Source organism: Syngnathus scovelli, chromosome 5, assembly GCF_024217435.2.
Source record: "Syngnathus scovelli strain Florida chromosome 5, RoL_Ssco_1.2, whole genome shotgun sequence".
Classification (NCBI taxonomy): domain Eukaryota; kingdom Metazoa; phylum Chordata; class Actinopteri; order Syngnathiformes; family Syngnathidae; genus Syngnathus; species Syngnathus scovelli.
This window is the reverse complement of record NC_090851.1, coordinates 7,393,068-7,414,384: the sequence shown is the minus strand read 5'-3', so window position 1 is coordinate 7,414,384 and position 21,317 is coordinate 7,393,068. Positions and strand designations below refer to the sequence as shown.

Genomic DNA, 21,317 nt, shown 5'->3' with positions numbered 1-21,317 from the left:
TGGACTGTACAGCAACGGCCTTTTTTGTAGTCAGACGGCCAATGAAGACATCAAGCCCTGTAACAAAACATGCAATAAGTTTCACATTCAAGAGAAGCAACATCGATTGAGCCACATCGCGAATGATGACTGACACCAAAGTTGACTTTATTTACAAGACCACCAACAGGAAGAAAACACACTGTTGATTTTATTCACAAGAACGCCCACATGATGCATGACGATTCAAAACAAACCAAAAAATGGCTCAGACTAGATTAAAATACCAGCTTTTACTCGTACAGAAAAATGTACCAACATTCTGCAAGATTCTGAGTTCGGTGGCCATTTTAAAGCAGGGTTGCCAAAGATGACTTATTGATCGCAACAGACACCGTTTGTACGCTTGTCGTTTGCATCTATGGGTGTCTGGCTGCTTGGCTTTTGTCAACAATTTAGAATGCATGCAGCTTTTCTTTGTGTAGTTCAAAAAAAATAAAAAGCCTGACACTGCATATTTAACAAGACAATTTGGTTTGAGACTAACTTTACAAATGTCTTGTCATTGAGAAGGTCTCAAATGATTCCAGTTTGTATGCACGATAGACTGCCCATGCCAATGTTTAAAATGGACCACTTGAATTCAGTTCACAGTTTAATTCAGGTTCAGAGGTACACGCACACACAATTACAGTACAAACAGTTCACTTCATGTATTTAAAAAACACAATAACAATAAAACAACAATATTGCAAAATGATGCAGCGCTGAGAAAGAGGCCTCATGCAGACGGCCAATGTGCACACCCAGTGAAAAAGTGGAGGGAGGAAAAGAAAGAAAGCACAAAAAGAAAAACAACGTCATACTCTCCTCCTTAAATGCTGGCTGGGCGCTTTGCCCTCGCCGCATCCGCACCCGTCCGCCTCGTGTCGGCCGATGGTTGGGTTCCCCTCCCGGCCGGTATTTGACGTTTGGACTCATCCTCTGCCTCGCGCAACTGCAAAAAGAACAACGGCATTCAGTTGCATGCGGTTCATTTCTGTGGACGTACTCAAGAACTATCTATTAAAGCTTGCTCCTATTTTAATCTCACTTTATTGATTGTGTATGCATAGATTCATGTTTTTGTTTTAACGTGTTCATGTTCTTTTTCTGTCTGTTCCTATGTGAAACATTCAATGCTTATAATTTCCTTAATTGTTGTAAAGCGCTTTGAGCTGCATTTCTTGTATGAAAGGTGCTATACAAATAAAGTTTATTATTACCCTCTGGTCTTGCGCTCCGGTCCGTCTCTGTGCAGGCACTCGTCCCATCCGCTACCTCGGCAATCCTGAAAGGCAGACATACTGTGGTGGTTTTGGCAAGACGAAAATTTCCACCAGCGATCTTGACTAAGGTAAGTTTGAATCAGGTAACTAGCAGCGCGCACGGGCATGTCTCATATGGCCCTCCAGCATTGGAGCGATCCAGGTTATGAAATGTTTAACCCCTTACAAAAAGGGAGGGAGGGAGGGAGGGAGGGAGGGAGGGAGGGAGGGAGGGAGGGAGGGAGACAGCGAGGGGAGATGAGAAGAGGCTTTGGTGCGCACTTAAGCGCAACCGGCCAGTTCCTCCTGAGGAGAGCTGGCTTGGCCCCGAGAGGGAAAAAAGAGGAAAACGTGACGTTACGGAGAGCGTCACGGAGAATCTCCTCGTCCTCGACACCGTCGACGACACTGGGACCCAGGCAGGCAGACATTATACCCTGGTGTTCCACAAAGGGCAAGGTATAGCCACGTTCCACCCTGAGCGCACCAGGCCATGCAGGTACTGCCGGGCACATTGGAGAAAGAGAGCGAGAGAGAGCGAGAGGGGAGGGAGGGAGGGAGGGAGGGAGGGAGGGAGGGAGGGAGGGAGGGAAGGGGTGTCTACTTTGCCGATTCGTATCTACAGGGTCACAGCAACCCAAATGCTCGTGCGTGCTACTAGTTACCCTATTCAAACAGACAGGGGTAGGGAAAGCACAAAAGAAAAAACAAAGTCATACTCCCCTGAAACGCTGGCTGCATCTGCACCCATCAGTCTCGTGTGGGCCGCTCGTCACGGGCCAAGGTCCGGGTCTGCTCCGGCCGGTGTTGGACTCGTCTTCCGCCTCGTACAAGTGCAAAAAGACAAACGGCACTCAGTTGCATGCGGTTCACTTCTGTCAAAGTACTCATTACCTGCCCCCTCCCTGGTCTTGCGGGTGCAGCCCAGTCCCTCTGGGTGCAGGCTGGCGCTCGCCCCAGCCGCTGCCAGCTGAAAGGCAGAAAAATACGGAAATCAAATTAAAACCAACAAGTGTGTACACTACGCTTGCAGATTGGATTGCCATGTCACCGCCTCTAGCCAGCCTTGGCCAGTCATGCATCAGGCTCCTCTTCAACACTTGGCGACTGCTTTCTTTGGGTGATTCCTTCCTTTGCACCCCGCTCACCAATCGCGGGTCTGGTGGCCTCCGTCCACCGGCTCTTCGTTTCATACATCGTCTCTTCCACCTTGCAAGACAAGCACAAAAGTCTCGCTTGCGCTTGCCGTCGCTTGCGCGGTGGTCGCTTGCGCGGTGGTCGCTTGCGCGGTGGTCGCTTGCGCGGTGGTCGCTTGCGCGGTGGTCGCTTGCGCGGTGGTCGCTTGCGCGGTGGTCGCTTGCGCGGTGGTCGCTTGCGCGGTGGTCGCTTGCGCGGTGGTCGCTTGCGCGGTGGTCGCTTGCGCGGTGGTCGCTTGCGCGGTGGTCGCTTGCGCTTGCCGTCGCTGCGCGGTGGTCGCTTGCGCTTGCCGTCGCTGCGCGGTGGTCGCTTGCGCTTGCTGTCGCTGCGCGGTGGTCGCTTGCGCTTGCTGTCGCTGCGCGGTGGTCGCTTGCGCTTGCTGTCGCTGCGCGGTGGTCGCTTGCGCTTGCTGTCGCTGCGCGGTGGTCGCTTGCGCTTGCTGTCGCTGCGCGGTCGCTTGCGCTTGCCGTCGCTGCGCGGTGGTCGCTTGCTGTCGCTGCGCGGTGGTCGCTTGCGCTTGCCGTCGCTGCGCGTTTGGCACTCAATGAGGGCTGCACAACATTTTGGAAAACCAATGATATGGCAGTATTGGGCCAGACCACTGCATTGAGCAAAGTTGTGCAAAATTCTAGGATGGAGAGGAACCATTTAATCGCAATGACATCCCTTAGATCAGTTAACTTTAACTTGCATCAATGACTTGTTATTTTCTAAACTCATTACAAATAGTTAGGAGGCCAGAAAACATGTTTCATTTGCCACATGAATCGAAAAAAAAATCTTTGTTTTACTAAAGTGCATGTTAACGACCTATACCACCATATGACAGTTTTCCAATCCAGGTGCAGCCCTACACACGTCACCCACCATTGGTGTCCAAATGGTAGCCTCGGGCCAACTTGATCGACACACCACACGAATGAACGCAACACTGCTTTGTAGCACAAAATATGAATGGCAACATTTTGTGATTGATTGAATGAATTTGTGTCAAAGAATTCTCAAACAGACATTTGGACACCGCTGGTGTGAACTCAAAAAATAAATAAAAATCCATTTCACATGCTGAAGCTGCGCAGGTCGACGCCTCCAGGGAAGCGGGTCTCCCTCAGAACTCGGCGACTTCAGATCAATGCCACAGCAGTCAGTCCACCTCTGATCAGATTGTGTCACGTCCCGGTCGCCATCTGCAGAAACAGAAACATGTTAGAAACTCAAAGAGCACCCCAAGTCACTTGCTTACTTGAGCACAGCGACTAGCTGCTTTTGGTGACCGTCGCCGGGTCGGATCGGGCCGTGCGCCCCCTCCCCCCCCTTTTTGCGTCCGGCCTGTAAACGGCAGAACATGCAATGAGTTGGGCGCTGCTCGCATCATTACGTCTTCCTCGTGGACCGGCTCGCCCAAACACCGCCCCCTACACCTAGAGAACAAAGGACGCACAGTGGTAGATTAGGCTTCGATCAAGCACGACAGTGGTAGGTTAGAAAAAGACACACAATGTGACTGTCTCACTCCAACATCTAGGGGAGAACAAAGAACGCAAGTACCACAGTGGTGGTAGGTTAGGGTTAGATGAAGTGCAACAGTGACAGGTTAGAAAAAGACAAAATGGTACAAGTCAAATTGCAAAATTGGACATTCGGAATCGGCTCGCTCCAACGCCGCCCTACACCGAGGGGGGAGAACAAAGAAGGCAGCAAGTACAACAGTGGCAGGTTAGAAAAAGAAAATGGTACACATCATATGGCAAAATTGAACATTCAGATCCACGTCAAAGTTTAGTTTTGTCTCCATCCAAGTCACCACGTCCTCCCCCAAGTGAGCCATCAATGGCAACCAAGCGCAAGACACCGCTGGATCCAGATAAGCCACAACCTCTTAAGCAAGACCAACCGTCAGACCCCCAAACACTGGCCACACCTGCAACCTTTCCGTCGTGCACCCATAACCAAAGGCAACCACACTGCCCCCTCCTGGGCACATGATCCGCACACGTCGACTTTTGCAGCGTGCTGCTTGATTCTTGACTTGATATAGCATTGCTCTTTTGGATATGGCATTGTTCATATGGATATGGGATTGCTCCTATGGATATGGGATTGCTCCTATGGATATGGGATTGCTCCTATGGATGTGGCATTGCTCCTATGGATGTGGCATTGCTCCTATGGATGTGGCATTGCTCCTTTGGATAGGCCATTGCTCCTTTGGATAGGCCATTGCTCCTTTGGATAGGCCATGGCTCCTTTGGATAGGCTATGGCTCCTTTGGATAGACCATGGCTCCTTTGGATAGGCCATGGCTCCCTTGGATAGGCCATGGCGCCCTTGGATAGGCCATGGCGCCCTTGGATAGGCCATTGCGCCTTTGGATAGGCCATTGCGCCTTTGGATAGGCCATTGCGCCTTTGGATAGGCCATTGCGCCTTTTCATATGGAATTGTACTTTTCCCATTCAGCTCCTTTTGTAGCCTACAATAACACAGACAGCCATTAATTGTGTGCTGGGAAGCTAAAACTCGACAACCATTGTGTGTTGGGAAGCTGAAACTTGACAAAAACAGATTTTCACCTGATCTAGGACTACTCTTCCTCAGCATCACTGAAATAGCTCCTCAAGAGCCTCCTGCTTGCTTTGTATAAGGATGCTGGCTGGGTGATCTTTTTTAGTGCTACAAAAGACAAGCAAATTATTGCAACAAAAATAGACATTGAGTAGCGTGCCAATGGCATGATTTTTTTTACCAACAATTATACATACTAGGAGTTTTAAAGTTGAAAAAAATATTATATTGTAGTAAGTTATGATAATTTATCAAAATTATAGTTAATATTTTAATTTTATACATTCTAAGTAGTTTTACATTTGAAAAAATATATAATCAGTACACTGTAGTAAATTGAGAATTATTCAAGATTATAATTCATATTTTAAGTTCATCATCTACAACTCACCTCACATAAAACAGATGATCCAGGTTGGCAGCGTCCAAAACGGGAGAAAATAACCCGCACAAATGTTTGTCGCGTAACAGAACAAGAGCGGGCGGGCGCCATCTTTGAATGGATCTGGTCCGATTTGGACATGACGTAACATATTCGTTACATTCACCAGTTTGCATGACACGGAAATGGCACACGCATAATATAAAATAAAAAAATGGTTTAGTAGACCAGAGTCAAACTAACATTTCCTATAGTGAGAAACACGCCCTTATCGGCGGCGTCATTTACGAACTTTCTACAAACAAACGAATGAAAAAATGCTGGCCAGCATTAAAAAAACAAAAAAAAAAAAAAAAAAAAAAAAACGCCAAAGACATTTAAAATACCGCCAAAACGCGCAACGACGCGACGCAAAGTCGATTGTGGCGTGCCGTGCCCAAACCTCAAGCACTGCCTAGACAGCGAAAATCCTGCAAGAAATAATAAATGGCATCGTAAGAAACTGCAAACATTTGCTCACGGGCTAAATTGCCTGCAGCCGACAATTTACCTCCAGGCCCACCGTCGCGGTGGAAGTGACGTTGCCGAGTCACGAGAGTACGATAATCCCGCGACAAACAAAATTAAAAAAAAAAAAAAAAAAAAAAAAAAAGGCTCGTGAGAAAACGCAACAAAGCACACATTTTGGGGCCTATTTGAAAACTCTCCTTGCGGTCTCCAGTTAACTTCGACGCCTACAGTCGCCGTGTGAAAATCCTCCAACAAACAAACATGTCGTCCGTCGTGAAAAACGGCAGGAGACGACAAACATTTGCTAGCATGCTAGCTTACCTGAGAAACCGTCCGCCCCCACGCGCTCGGTGGCACCTGCATATGATAACTCCCCTAGAGCACACCTGTCTTCAATTTACCTAAAGCCCTGACGTCACATCCGTCAATTCAAATCTTCTTCTCCTGATCGTCCAACGGCGCTCGGCACACTGACGCCACCAGGTGGTCGCCAGTCACGGTGACTACTGTGGAAAGGGTTGCTTCGGACTCCGTTGAAACTTTGAACACCGAACATGTTAGCTTCAATGCCCATTACTGACACCTACTGGTTGAAGTCATCTTAGGCTCATAGGATTCTTCCATTTCTTGCTGGTTCTGGGATATTTAGTTTGGTTTTTGTAGAGTGATGATGATTCATTTGATCAATCTAGAGAGCTCTATTTTCCCAGGCGGCAAATGTCTGTAGTTGGCAATTTGATGATATGATTAACAAATAAAAGGCTACTTCAGAAAGTCTTGGTGAGTAATTCCTCATAGAGGCTACTCATTTTGGAATAGCCATCCTTTCAACTTTTTATTTTTCAGGTCTTGTCCTCACAATCGTGCAGAATCACATGTATGTACAATTCTTGGTTATCTCCTCAACTTTTCGGTAGCACAGTGGGGATCCAAATAAACAAAAGAAACATCATTATGATAATGCTCGCAAATTTTAATATGTTATACATCTGTCTCAACAAATGCAATTAAAAAAAACAATGAAATCATTTTGTACATATTGCCCAAGCATTTGCACATCTCTTTGAGTTTATACATCCATGACATCTGTATGACATCCGGGAATCAGGCTACAAATCATAACTTCAACTCTTTATGTATCTATCTATACATATATATATATATAGTATATGTATTTATAAATAAAACAGGCCACTGTGGAGATGACATGGTACAGTCAAGTCTGTGTTGCCTGCCAGAAAGGCAAATTATAAAGCAAAATATTACATGCTTTGGCTTGTGTGGGAGAAGCTATACAAATAATATTGTTAAAAAGCAACGTGCTTGATCAGATCTTTGACAACTTCACAAGCAATGGCATCAATTTCAGGAGCTTGTTTGCACTTGATGTAAGAAGATGGCTGACATTTACAGACAGCAGCGTGAAGGAAAGGAGGAGAGAGTAGAGCAATCAAGCTTGACGCTACAGTGAACAGAAAATCTTTCTCTGTAGCATTAGAGGCAGCAAAATAATTATGTAGGAATGTCGAGGAAGCCTGATCCAGCACAGAACTTCACGTGTGCGCGCGCGTGTGTGTGTGTGCGTGCAACAAATTGTCATTCCCAACTTCATAAAAAAAAACTCCCAGCGCTCGTCATCAAATTAGTTCAGCAGCACACGGAAAGCTTACAAGCATAACACATAAAGCTTACAAGCATCTTCTTAGTCAGAAAAAAAAAGATATGTATTAAGTTATTTTAACAAAACAAAAAAAGATGTAAACAAAGACTGCTCTGCTCCCCCAGGAAGCACAAGTGTATCACTTTCATTCACAGTAAAGTACAGCATCACCTGGCAAAATAAAACCCAGAAAGGAGAGCTAGTGGAAAATTGCTATACTGACTTTATTTAAATTTTATTTTAAACCAGTCGCACGTGGCCAGGGAGGAGCTATCAGAAGTGTTGTTTGGTGCCATTCATGCAGTGAGGAGAGATGAGGGAACGATGAGGAGATTAACACTGCAACAAACACCAAACAAGCAGCTCTGTACAAGATTCTTTTCAAGTAAGGCAACATTTTGATGAGACGATGGAATGGACATGATAGTTGTACAGTACGTGTGTACGTGTGTGCGCATGTGTTATTTCAGGTAGACTTAAGTGATAAAGGCTGGATTTAAAATGAACTTCAAAAGCACAAAATTCCATTTTGGTAATACAGTGGTACCTTGCCTTACGAGTTTAATTTGTTCTGTGACTGCGCTGATATTTGGTCAATTTATTCATATGTCAACAAACTGGGAGGCTGAATGCTGAGTGGATGTCGTGAGGTCATACAATTTGTAAGTCAAGGTACCACTGTAATATAGTAAATAAAAGCCTTATGAATGACCTAACAAGCTGTTGGCAGTTTGATGAAATCCTGTATATGCAAAATTTGGCAGAAAAGAAGTGGTTTTGTTTGAGGAGGGGGGGAGCGAGAGAGAAATAAAAAGCCTTCCCATATGCTTGCTTGACACATTTGGATGGAGACATCAGTGCAAGTTGGTCCACTGATGGCATCAGCGGTGCTACAAAGTGGCAGCAGAACGGGGCTTTAAACAGGAACCCGGTGGTCTTTCTCAACAGGTTGTGAGCTTTTCAAGCAAAATTGAAACGCGGGGTGGTCATCAGGGCCTTGGCACTGTTCTTTCCATTGTTTTCAATCTCCACCACTGACAAAAGGGGGTTGGGGCAACATTCACCTGCTTCGAGTGCAGATGGGGGTCTCTGTAACGCATTGCAGTTGAGGTCCTTTGTATCTTTATGTGTCACTGAAGGAGAACAAAAAGACAGGAGATTAGGTGGCACCCGCAAATAAGCAGATCAGAGACGTTAAGGGGTACACAAGTCACTTGGATTCACTGGGGGAAACAAAAGGTGAAATACAATGAACCCTTGCATCGTTGCGGTTCCACATGTGGGGATTTACGTAAAGTGGGTTTTGCTGAATAAAGTGCATGAAATGTTTACATTTTGATCAATTGTTTTGATGTTGACATCAATTTAACTTGGCAGAAAAGCCTTTGGGTTACCAGCTGCTATCTCAGGGTGCAGCTGCAGTGGTAAAAAGCTCCTCTGCAGCTTGATGGAAAGAGATGGAGACAAGAAGAGCAGATCGTGCAGAGGCGTGAGGAGGCACTTACTCGTCCTTAGCGCGCTCGGGGATGGATGCGGCCTCCAGCGCGGCTCGATACTGCAGCAGCACGCAGCGGACACTCTTTACGAAGCCTTTTGAGAGCGGGAAGAGAGGGAAGCCGATGTCCGGATAACCGCTGCCCTCAGGCAGGAAGCTACGATAGCTCTTTCTCCGTTTCTTGGGTCGCACCACCGGCTGGCCGAACCCTCCGTCGCCGGCGGCGGAAACCGGTTCTGACGTGACCGAAGCGGCATCCTTGCGGTCGGCAAACCCTCGGGAGCCGTCGCGGTCTGAAATCTGGCCACTCTCCTGCTGAAAGGTGGACGTAGTGGACGGACTGAGTCCCGCTTCCTCTGGCTCCTCCTCTATAATACTGTCTCCCGCCTTCCTGGGGGTGCCGTGGGCCACGGCCGGAACCGCCTGCTCCTCTGCAGCCTCAGTGCAAGATGGTTTGGCGTGATGAGCCCTGGAGGCCGCGTGTGAAGCGTGGCCCCTTTCAGCTGCATCATGAAGCTCCAGCCATATTTCCAGGCGGTGGACCAGGCGCCAGCCATTGGAGACAAAGTGCTCCCGGATCTCCTGCTTGAACACCTCCACGGGATTCTGCAGCAGTTGCGTCATGGACTGAACCATTTTGATCAGGGCCATCTCGTTGTAACAACGGCTGTTTTCATAACCTTCCTGGAGGCCGCGGTCGCTGTCAAAGCCCGCCTCGTTGTAGTAAGGCTCATTGACCAGGATCAGACCTGCCGGGTGACGCAAAAGATGGAATAGTATAAGACCGTGGCACTCACATGCCACCTAACACAGTTTGTAAGTAGGGCTGAACAATTAATCAAATGCAAATCGACATTGCGATAAAGTAGAATGCAATTTTCAAATCGCTCCACTGTGGGGGGGAAACACATTAAAAAAAAAATCATCTCTTTTGTTTCAGACAGTCGTAGTAAGCATATTAAATTATTTCTAATCACAGCAATACGATTCATTACCTATATAATGTTATTAAGTCCACAGACACACAACTGGAAATATAGAAATGCATCTTTAATGAGTAATCAAAACGTGGTTCTTTGAATTATAATGGTATCATGAGGTGGCTCGAGCTTCCCATGCGTACATCTTACCCAAAGTGTATTGGGATATTTTCCCAGCTCAACCATGACCCTGAACAGGGCAAGTGGTTTAGGATGGATGGATGTGCTCACCTTGTATGGAGATGAGGACTTGCAGTAGGCTGGACTTGCTGGTCCATCTCTCTGTGCCCTGTTGATGAAACAAATGTAGGACACGGCTGACTATTACACGGCTGACTATTTTGTCTCCATTGAATAATAGGAGTCAAAAATTCCTAAAAGATTTAAATGACCAACACGTCGCGGCCATTTACCTTGCCGATCCAGGTGCCAAGCAGACTGACACAGACTTTGCCGTTGTTGTAGAGATTGGGATTGAGGCGGCCGCTGCACTGAGAAAGGTAACGGAAAAGAGGCGGCAGGGACGGATAAATGTTAGGCAGCTGGATGTCAAACAGGAACAAGCCGTCCTCATAAGGCGTGCGATTTGGCCCCTTGATCAGAGCCGAAAAGAGGTCCTGTGTGGGAGAAAGACACAAAAATGCTAACTGAACATCATTTAGCTTATTAAACACTAAACACTATTATTTATGTTGTAAATATGTGTATGTATTTCAGACATGCAAACCCACCATGCGATCTTCAAAGGTTTTGACCATGATGCCATCTGGCAGTGATGTCGCTAGCAGAGCCATTTCCTTTCTTACGGTGCTGAAGAACTTCTTGGCCTCGGCTGGCTGAAATTCCATTTTGTGAAAGGAGTGTGTTTCTGCGCAAACATGAAGAATTTAAACAACTGGCCGAGCGATAGTCTGCATGGTCTTCTCTGGTTTGGTTGACTGATTCACTCAGAACCAAAGAAAGCTTTACAAATGGATGCCATTTTTAGTGTTTCACAAACAGAAGTCAGTTGAACTGCTGACATTTCCCTTTAAATGTAATTAAATATGTTCCTGATCACGAAAAAAGCAGTTTTCATTCGCTTTTCGAACTGATGCGAATCAAACCATTAAGTGAAAACTAGAGTATTGGCATAGCACTACAAAAAGACAACCTGAGGACAAGCACAACTACACTGTAGTACAACATCACAACAAGTATGACAAAGAACTAAAAATAAAATAGATAAAAATTGTGTACCTGGCGCCCAATCCAACACAGAGAACACTTCACCCTTGGCACTGGTAAAGGTGACGCCAGGTCTGCCACCACTTTGTTGGCACAGTACAGGTGTGTCACTCAGAAAGTCACTGGGCCATTCCTGACCAGCCACCGGGGTCTGTGGCTCCTGGTGTGTCTTCTCCTCTGCGGGTTTCTCAGCCTGAATAGTACGTAAACAGAAGGAAGGACACAAAAAAATTCCCAAGAGGAAGAGAAATCACATCGACACAGATGACTGAATCGAGGATTCTCAGAAGATACCTTTGTACCAGCAACCCCGCCGGCTTCTACGACGGCCTCCATTTTTTCCTCCTCCACAATAGCCACATTATCCAGCGTCTTTCTCAAGTTCTCCTGCAGCTTCTTGAGGTCATCAAGGAAGCGCTTCTCCTTGTTGGGTTTTTCAGTGGCTGAGGGCGGCGCCGGGCTTGCAACGTTAGTTGCCGAAGCCGGTGCGACCGAGGTGGGGGATGTCGGCGAGAGGCCGGTCCAAAGCTGCTCCACAGTCATGTTCTTGAGGCTCTCCAAGATCCTCAGGGCTTCCTTCAACTCCCGGAAGCCTCGAGAGGTGCAGTCTTTACCCGGCTTCTCGGCTCCGTTGACAGCGCCTGCTGGAGTGCGACAAAATGCACATTTTGTTCAAAAGCCCCAAAAATTCACATTTCCACCCAGATGTAGCGTTCTGTGTCATTTTTTGGTGACAGCAATAGGTGCATCAATTACATAAATAACGAGACATCTGCAACTCCACAATTCAACAAATTAGAACACAGCATAGTACTACTGTGACTCCTCACCCAGCACGCCCACAACCCTCATGAGGATAAGTGTGTCGGAGAATGACTGGATGAACGACTCTCAGATAAATGTAAGCTTTTCTTCTGTGTCAAGAAGCAAAAGTCAATATAAGCCCTCACCTCCTCCAGAAGCTGAACTCGCCACTACCAACGCTTCGCCCTCCTTTCCACCGACTGCTTTGGTGGGACTGGTGACCCCGACTTTGCCTCCTTCTTGAGGCGGAATGATGAATGTGGAGTAGCAGGATGTGGGGGTCACCGTCTCTGTGACATCCATACTGTCGACGTGGCTGTCGTCCTCTGTGGTGAGGCCGTTATCCGTCTCCCAGCTGTCGCTTTCATCCTCCCACTCTTCGGTAGACAGGAGGCTGCTTGTCTCGTCGGCCGAGTCGTAGTCCGTCTCCTCGATCTCGGACTCCACGCAGTAAAGATGCTGTGTGGGATTTCAAGAGTTTCAGCAACTATGATGGCAATAGCGTTCATTATTGTCATTTTAGCGATTGGGTTGTACGGCACCTGTGGGAGGACGATAGTGATGGAGTTGTCCGCCCACACCACCTCTACTTTGCTGCTCACATCCACTCTGGACACCTGGCCGACTGATGTCTGAAAGTGGGGATATGTCAAACCAAATACATAAAATAAAACAAAGAATATTATATAGCTAATTCACAAGTTTCAAATCTGAAGCATTCGCATGCAGAAAGAGTGACAAAGCCATCATCATTTTATGTGAAACAGGACATATTAAGACGAGGTTAACAAGCATACACAAATACAGTTAGCTCAGCTTCTGGCTAGCAGACATCATTGATGGCCATATGTTTAATATCATAAGTAGTAATCATAATTAGTAGCAGGGCACAAACACAATTTTCAAAATTTCAACACACCGTACCTCATTTTCACAGTCATTCTCGCCGACTTCCGAGTTCCATATTCTTATGACAATGTCAGTGGTACGGAAGTGGAAATCTGGATGGTCTGCTATGTCGTACACGCTGACATCTTCCTCCACACCAATAACCTGGAGGCCAGGAGAGGAGAGGGAGAGAAAGATAAACTATGCTACCGGTAATAGACTCAACAATGTTTCTCAACATGCATGATGGGTAAAATTATTTCAATTGCTTAGCTCTGTGCTCTGGCTTCCTGACTGACCTCTACGTCATCACCGGTGGCGTTGAGTTTGATCCACTTAACGACACATGTCCTGCCCTTGTGGTCACCAGACTGGATCACACCATACACGCCTGAGTCCTGGAGGGCTTGGGCTATGGGGGGGAAAAACATTGACATTTTGGAGCTCTTACGGTCATAGAAAATACAAATCTCTAATTGTAATGACTTAAATAAACATGACAGAAAACAGAGATAAAACAAAGGTAAATTAAATACTGAAGAAAATAATCTGGTTAATGATCATGTGTCCAAAAACAAACAGCTTGAATATATGACTTTGCAATAGGCTTACGTCGTTTGTCCACAACAAAGTCGCCAGGGCAAAACTCATGGCCGTCTAGGTGCTGAATAGGGATGAGGTCATTTGATCGTATGCCTTTCTCCACTCGTCCATCCTTCCACATCACATCAGCTGTGGTCTTGGTAGATACAACTTCCACAGCCACACTATACATACACACACATTTTGATAACCAAAATTATATTACTGTGAAAAATATGATAATACTACATATTAGTATCATCTAGAAATAAATCAAATGCGCAACAATAGAGGTAAGTGGCCCAAACATAATGTGACTATGTGACATCCCACCTGTCTCCTGGTTTGAACTCGCGAGAGAACTTGGTCCTCTTCCTCTTGTGTTTCCTCTTCAGATTACGTATCGAGAGTGGGATGCTCTTCTTCCGGTTGGTTCCCAGACCGCCGCTTTGTGAAGACGTTGTGGAGCTGGCCGATGATGTCAGAGAACTACAAAAAAGGTAGAACGAGTGAGTTTTTTTTTCCATTTGCTCTATCCAGTAAAATATTTAACAAATGCAATACACTCTCTGACGAAGGCGGAAGTTGCTGCCGAAACTGTCGGAAAAGTTTTAAGGTAATACTTATATATTTTGTCTGAATAAAAAAAAAAAAAAAAAAGGCTAAATGCAATAGTAGTTGGTATTACAAATAAGCTAAATAATAGTATTCACACGAATGCAACCGAAGATCAGTCAAATAAACAAAAATAATTCACAGAAATGTGTGAAAAGCTTGCTTTTACTCACTCGTAGCGCACAACACGAGTATGCATGCGTCTCAGGTAAATGCTAACTGCCATACCTAGTGTCGTCCGTGTCTTCTGCTGCCTCGTCATCAGCATCGTGCTCGCCGTGTTCAGCAGGAGTGTTGCGAGTCTTCTGGTGGTCAGGCGGGTTCGGATTGTTAGGGCAGTTATTGTCGTGATGGGAGGCATCTGTCTGTTCCAATTTGTGATCGCCTGTTGACAAATGAAAACTTCAATACATTTGCAATTCAAAACTAATTTTTTTATAGGAGTAAAAATAACACAGTAATGAACAAAAAAACATGTTACGGCAAGTCAATCCGTTTTATCATATCAAAAATAATTAGATGGGTTACTTTTCTGTGTGAAGTGAGGGAATAAATTAGCATCTTCATTTGTTTTCCTGGAATATGGCAGACTGTGCTGCACTTCAGCATGACTTATCAACAAATTATTCCCTCAGCTCAGGGCTTCATTAGTGGAGAGTCTGTCTGACAAACTGCAGCTCTCACTTGAATTTAACACTCTCCAATACGGCATCAATACATTTAGTTCCCAGATACATGAGGGGTGATGTGGGAACATCTTTCATTTTCTGCCCATGACAAATGAATAAGGACTTTATGTGCGTAACGGAAATGGGACTGCAGTTTGTTCATCAGAATACAGCATTGTTTGGCACCTTGCGTATCAGCGTTCTCGGTCTTCTTGCCAGAATCTTTCTTGAAAAATCTTTTCAACTGCAACACACATGCACAAATGAGTCTCACCTGGATCAGTTTTGTGTGAACTGACAGTTTTACTTATTACTTGGTAACAAGGTCATTTCAAGCTAAATATCAGAGATGCCTAATGTAATCGAGACCTTTCGGACTACAGGGTCCTCTTGCGGAACCGGATTCCCTTCAGGTCCTTCAAAAGTGATGCGTGTGGCATCCCCATTAGCAGGGAACACATAGAGCCCCCTGTCTCCAAGCTGCCTCTGGGTGTGGTCATAGTAGCCCAGGCGCCTCACCCTAAACGCAGTGAAAAGAGCAACATTACACACAGAACAGTGCACAACAATGGTCGGATCTTAACGGGCGAACTCAAAAAATAAATGTGTCTACATATGACTGCTGGAAATCAAATTTGCTCCGTGAACCAGTTGCATTTTTTTTCCCTCCTCTAGTTGGCACTCTTGATTTGAATTCAGGGTTTAAGAAATGCCAAGTCAGTGTGCTTTTACTCCAATGTTAACGAGAGTGCCATTGAGAGGAGTCAAAAACCAAACTGGTTTATGAAGCAAATTTGAAGCTTCGTTTTCCCGCCATTACAAGATAGATTCGCTTCATTTGCATCAGTGAGGGGGGCGGACCAACCTGCAGAGGTTCTCCTGTGTGATGGTGCAGGGAGGAGGATAGATGCTATCAGAACCTTTTGGGGAGAAGCTTTTGGTGATCCACGTAACCTTCAGCTCAGAGACCTTAACCTGAGTAGATCACATTAATAATTCCAACTGTAGCCTCACAGTATGAAACTAATTGTATTTACATTTTGCTCCAAAACACACTGATATTGAAAATTAATGTCAGCTTCATTTTCCATCAAACCTGCATGAAACAGCAAAGATTTCCTTTACCTCCTCCACCACCGCCCTGAACTTGCAATTCCTGCAGAGGACAGGTTTGACACCTGACAGCCACTGGACATTAGAGAAGACTTTAGAAGGACCAATCAGGACCTGGCCTGGATAGAATCCATATTCCTCATCTAAGAACAGACCCTGAAAAACAACATTCAATGTTGCCGCAGCAGACAAAAACAGCACATTATATTTCAATTATTAAACAACCAAGAGACTGTCAGGGCTGCTCATAAATTGACACAACAGACAAATTAGAGTAAAGGAATATCTATTATGTTCTTAAATTATAAATCAGCCATGTGGCTTAGATTTCACAGTACATCACGAGAGCATCAATTCCGTACCGGATCACAAACATGAGGACTGACATCGTACAGCTTGGCGCCATCCTCCACGCTCATGGAACATCTGGAAGTAAATGAGAAGATATCAATTGACACAATCGGACACTCAATGAAACTCAAATTAGCTTACCTGGCTCCATTGGAGAGCTTGAGAATAATATGATTGGTAAAGTCGTAGACTTTCCCAAGCCAAAAGTCATAAGCTATGTAGTCACCGTACATGAAAGACTGGGGAGAAAATAAAATGACAAACAATGAATTATCTCAAAACATAACAGACAATTTAAATAAATGGAAGGAATGGAATTTTGTTATGTTACTGGTACCATTTAGCAAATGGTACATTAAACAAATGTAAAAAAAAAAAAAAAAAAATCAAATCTTATTACAAGTTCTGTAACACCCAACACTGTCATATTTTACTTGTCAGAAAAGTAGAGATTACTAGGAGAGGGCATGAGGCTCTTGACTGGTTCAATTAGCGTATTTAATTGCGTACTAGTTTCTTGATGATAAATGTGAATGATTACCCAAATATGCTGTAGCTCTTTGCTGTTGACAGGATACAGTACACAGTTTGTGCCCACCAGTTTCACTGCACACTCAATGTCCACGTTGGTCACAATGCCACACTGGCTGTCCTGCAATTACACATGATGAGAGAGATAACAAAAGTTACTTTGTTGTGCCTGAACACATTTTTCCCTCCAATTAAAAAATAGTAATGAAGATACATTACTTTTTTTGAACAAAAATGAACAAACAAAAATGACGCTAACCTCAATTTAATATTACACAACCTTTTGGGGCAATCACTAAAATCAAAAGATTTTCACAGTTATCACTGCGTTAACAGTGACAATAAAGGAATTCAATTCAATTCAATTCAATTTTTGTAATTGATGAAAACTGCTCCAGCTGTCTCAGGTCTGGAGCACGTCTTCTCTAGACTTTCGCGGATGTTCAAAACTTCATCAATTAGTCATAGTGGGATTTGAAAATCGTTGTATTCTATTTTTATTTTTACCCAACATCCGATTCATTGGAATTCTGAGCCTTTAGCAATGCAGCCCCAGAACAGAGCTTTCTATGTTACATTTGTAGATCTTTAAATAAAAAACGGATGCATTTGTGTGTTGGGCTTACATTTGAATTATTGCGTCGAACAATGTCTCGGATCACGATGGATCGATCTTCAAGCAACAGCTGTGGTGGGAAAAAAAATGTTAACATACAGAATCTTTCAAACATTTTTGTGCCATTTTTATTATTATTCTGCAATATCATTCTAAAAGAGTGACTAAGTCTGAAAGAGAAGCTTCATTCTGACACTCCTTAGACTAAAATAGGTCATCAGGTTCCTTTACATACAAATCTTCAGCTGTGCTGTGCCAGTTATGTTTTTCCTATTACTAAAAAAAAAAACCTCTATGAGAACTGATATAGGGTGGACGCAAAGAAGATACTATAGCAGACTGACAACAACTTAAAATAAAGTTCATAAGTAGATGATCGCACGGTATACTTAGGATAAGGAGATTCATCTGACAAAGCACACATTTTAATCTATAAGCTATTGCATAAATTGAAAAGAAATAACTTCGTTGAGGGGATGGGGTTTCAAACAAATATATTATACAACAGTACATACTAAAATAAACACTTTTAAAAATGTAGTATAAGATGGTTGAATAGGTGTGCACAGCCTAAGCATTGGTGAAGGTATGCTGTTCTTCCACTGATGCACCATGTTGTTTTCACCACACACAAAAAGGTTCGCAAAGACACAATTCCTGTAGGAATCGAAGCTAATGATTGTCGGTGTAACAAAAAACAAGTACATAATCAATTACAATGACACCATGATAACTTCTTGTAGCTGCCACGAGACAGGGCCGAGTGGCGGCAGGCTATTGATTGACACAGAGTTCGAAGAATTACTAAACCACCTAGACAAAACAATGGAATAAATGAACCAGTGCCTAATATACAGGCCGTGCATCACTGTTCTGTGTAAGGCAAGACAATGTAAAAAGAAAAAAAAAATACGTAGAAGGGAGGAAGAAGTCTATCGACCAGACAGAGACATGAGGAGGATAGGGGTGTGGTGGCAAAGAAACTGAAGATGAGCAGCATATGCGGCACGGAGCAGATATTTGGGCAGGCCATTAAGTGGGAGATTCAGAAAGAACAGAAAGAGAGAGTGACAAATCAAGAAAAAGCAGGATGGGGGGGGAGAGAAAATGGTTTGTATGTGCGCGCGGTGGAGAGTCGTCTGTCTCCTAATGGGCAGGGCCGACTGCGGATAAGAATGGAAGCAAGAGATCAAATGAGATCCATTATCCCAAGGCAGTGCACGCATCCAGTCAGCAGCATATTAGGTCAACATTTCCCAGCTGGGAAAATGTGGGGTGATAACTGGGGAGATTTGAAACATGACTGGAATGGTAGATGATGAGATGAGGATGAGAAGGAGAGCTTTAAGAAAGTGCCAAGGAAGGTCATTGTGTGTCAGAACATAAACTGCTATATATCTCCTTGACATAATAAATGCAAATGGCAGGTTCGTTGAACATAGTGAGAGTTACAACACCTAATGCTGCATTGTATTGTAAAACACAAAAAGTGCCTTTTAGGCTTAATCAGAATCAAACTGATGAGCCTCACAATGAAGTCCACAGCGTAGTGGAAGCTAGACTCAAGACAGAAAGAAGTATTTGTGAGCATGATCCTGTGTGGAATTTGCATGTTCTCCCCATCCCTGCGTGGAATTTCTCCAGCAACTCCGGTTTCCTTGAATATTCCAGACACATGCATGGTAGGCTGCTGCCCGATGACTGCTGGGATAGGCACTCATCGTGGGGATAAGCGGTAAAATAACAGCAGTCTTTGAGTGGTGTCACAGCAAGCACAGCCAAAATGTTCTTTCTTGGTAAAATCGGTGTATTCTGATTTGATCTGAGATTTGGTAAAGGCTGATAAACAACAGCACATGACTCCCGGTGCAGGCTAAAAAGGCACACTGGGACAAAGTGAGACAATGACTGAAATAGACTTCTTCTAGGCCAGTCACGTACGTCTCTTTGAAACAAGCCTATGTACACTCTTTCCAGATCAGTCTCTGTTTTATGCGACATACATGCAGAAAGGAATGTTCCCCGTGATTACTGAAAAAACTAAGTTTGGGACCAGGTCAGCTGTAAGAACAAGCTGAGTAAGATACAAACTGGTTGCATCTATCAAAGCCAAGTTGATGCGGTTCCCTCTTTTTTTTGACAATTATGTAATTTCCTTTCACAGTTCCTTTGTTTAAGCACACTTTTGCCTTGGCTGTCATTTTCTTTATAGACAAAATGAAATGTATATATATATTACTGAGAAACACTTGTGATAAGCATGTCTGCTTCCTCACAAATTCTCTTTTTGTTTATATATGTGCCCTGTGGCTGAGGTTAGTGGAATGTCATGATGCATCCTTTCCCTTACAGATCATTCAAAATGCACCTAAGAATATGCATGGGGATCGGTTACACCCAGCTGAGGAGCTAGCCCAAGTTTAGAATGAGCCCGTCACTGAGAGACATTATCATGCACCTGTCGTAAGGATGAGCTCGCCTACACCACAAAAAGCACACATCTCATAATACACGAGATAAATACCATACAAAATGTAAGACAGTGCACAGTCGGTGTAGGGATGTTGATCAGCAGCACTAACTCAGCAACTTACGGCTAAGAGCTATGGTGCTAGCTAGCATGTACGCTTCGAGCGCTAGCAAGCTAGCCATCTGGGCTAAGGCGTTCAAGCAAATGAATTATTAGATGCACAGAGTGAAAAACAAGTCCACGCGCAATCTTGTCCACTACCGAAATGGACAGTTTGTGGAAGCGTGTCAGGCAAAGAAAGCCGTCAAGGGTCAATTGTTTACACTTTAGCAATGACATGGTACCTGTGACTCCCCAATGTCCTGCTTCCCTCCATCAGGGTACCACTGGACACGGACAAAACCACGAACGAGAGGCCGACTGTCACACAGGGCTCGTCCACCTCCACCACCGCCTTTTCCTCCTCCTCCTCCTCCATCACCACCACCATCTCTTCCTCCGCCATCATCAAGGTCCGAGTCGGAGTTGAATTCCTCCTCGCCGTGAATCATCCGTACGAGGCCAAACCGGAGAGACCCTCTATACTTCCTGGAGACCAAGTCGTGGGAGAAGAGAAGCCGCTGAGACCCGTCGGCCGTGGGAGACAGGGCCATGGATAGCGGTTCGGAGCACGGACTTGCCGCGGGGGAAAGGCCCGGGGTCGTGGATGGAGGCTGGGCTGTGTCAGTCGAATCGTGTGCTGCGGGCTCCGCCATCGCTGCTGTTGTCAGGGAGTGATGCTGGAGCGCTCGGACGACACTGTGCGGTGAAAAAAGTGCAACCTGGAAGCACGAGAAGGCACGAGAGTACGTAGCGATACGCAAGCTCCGTAAATAGCGTAACTTGCGTAACGAGAGAGCGTCATCGCGTTGTGCTATCTCTCGTCGATAGGTGTCAGACAAGTGCTTGTTTTGCAATGTAGTATGGTCCGCGGGCAGGGTTGGGATGTACCAAAATATACAAATACTTTGTGGAGTTTATTCAAGTATATTTTATTGTTTAAGTAATGTATTCATATTTCTGACGACATTTTAAGTTTTAGATGACACATAATATGTTAATTAAAATGTATTTATTAACTACGTATTTTCCTTTGCATTTCTTTTGTTATATAGATGATTCGTTTGTTTTTGAAAATATTAAAACGAAATACATTCTGTAAAAATATAATGATGAATTGTTTATTTTTTTTAATTCAATACTAAATACAATATTAGGCAAAACGTGAGATCTGAAATACTATATATATATATATATATATATATATATATATATATATATATATATATATATATATATATATATATATATATATATATATATATATATATATATATAT

General features: G+C 44.4%; 1 protein-coding gene across 4 annotated transcripts; it reads right to left on the bottom strand.

Moving 5' to 3' along the window:
• Nucleotides 1–123: 123 nt before the first annotated feature.
• On the bottom strand, nucleotides 124–20,831 carry ube2o (ubiquitin-conjugating enzyme E2O). Of its 4 annotated transcripts, XM_049720181.2 has the most exons (28): nucleotides 20,284–20,814; nucleotides 17,480–17,539; nucleotides 16,864–16,974; nucleotides 16,464–16,561; nucleotides 16,334–16,397; nucleotides 15,984–16,127; nucleotides 15,724–15,833; nucleotides 15,228–15,378; nucleotides 15,045–15,102; nucleotides 14,419–14,575; nucleotides 13,909–14,064; nucleotides 13,606–13,760; nucleotides 13,293–13,405; nucleotides 13,030–13,158; nucleotides 12,648–12,737; nucleotides 12,252–12,564; nucleotides 11,596–11,945; nucleotides 11,314–11,494; nucleotides 10,806–10,942; nucleotides 10,488–10,691; nucleotides 10,306–10,363; nucleotides 9,105–9,843; nucleotides 6,261–8,732; nucleotides 3,546–3,670; nucleotides 2,338–2,495; nucleotides 2,181–2,256; nucleotides 1,245–2,110; nucleotides 124–976 (listed from the first exon to the last, which is right to left on the bottom strand). In XM_049720181.2, exons 1-23 carry the CDS (start codon nucleotides 20,692–20,694, stop codon nucleotides 8,723–8,725), a joined length of 3,999 nt encoding a protein of 1,332 aa, XP_049576138.1. In that variant the 5' UTR covers nucleotides 20,695–20,814; the 3' UTR covers nucleotides 124–976; nucleotides 1,245–2,110; nucleotides 2,181–2,256; nucleotides 2,338–2,495; nucleotides 3,546–3,670; nucleotides 6,261–8,722. The 4 variants fall into 4 exon arrangements, with proteins under 4 accessions (XP_049576138.1, XP_049576141.1, XP_049576139.1 ...); XM_049720184.2 differs by having other exon boundaries at nucleotides 2,181–2,495; nucleotides 20,284–20,831; XM_049720182.2 differs by having other exon boundaries at nucleotides 2,181–2,495; nucleotides 11,596–11,942.
• Between the last annotated feature and the right edge of the window lie 486 nt (nucleotides 20,832–21,317).

Bases quoted from the DNA above. Each gene is read 5' to 3' on its own strand.
- ube2o (XM_049720184.2), bottom strand. From the start codon at position 20,694: ATGGCGGAGCCCGCAGCACACGATTCGACTGACACAGCCCAGCCTCCA. The intron at 13,406-13,605 runs GTAAGCCTATTG...TCCCCCCCATAG, and splicing joins CTTTGTTGTGGACAAACGAC to CCCAAGCCCTCCAGGACTCA. The intron at 12,738-13,029 runs GTACGGTGTGTT...CCCCACTTTCAG, and splicing joins AGAATGACTGTGAAAATGAG to ACATCAGTCGGCCAGGTGTC.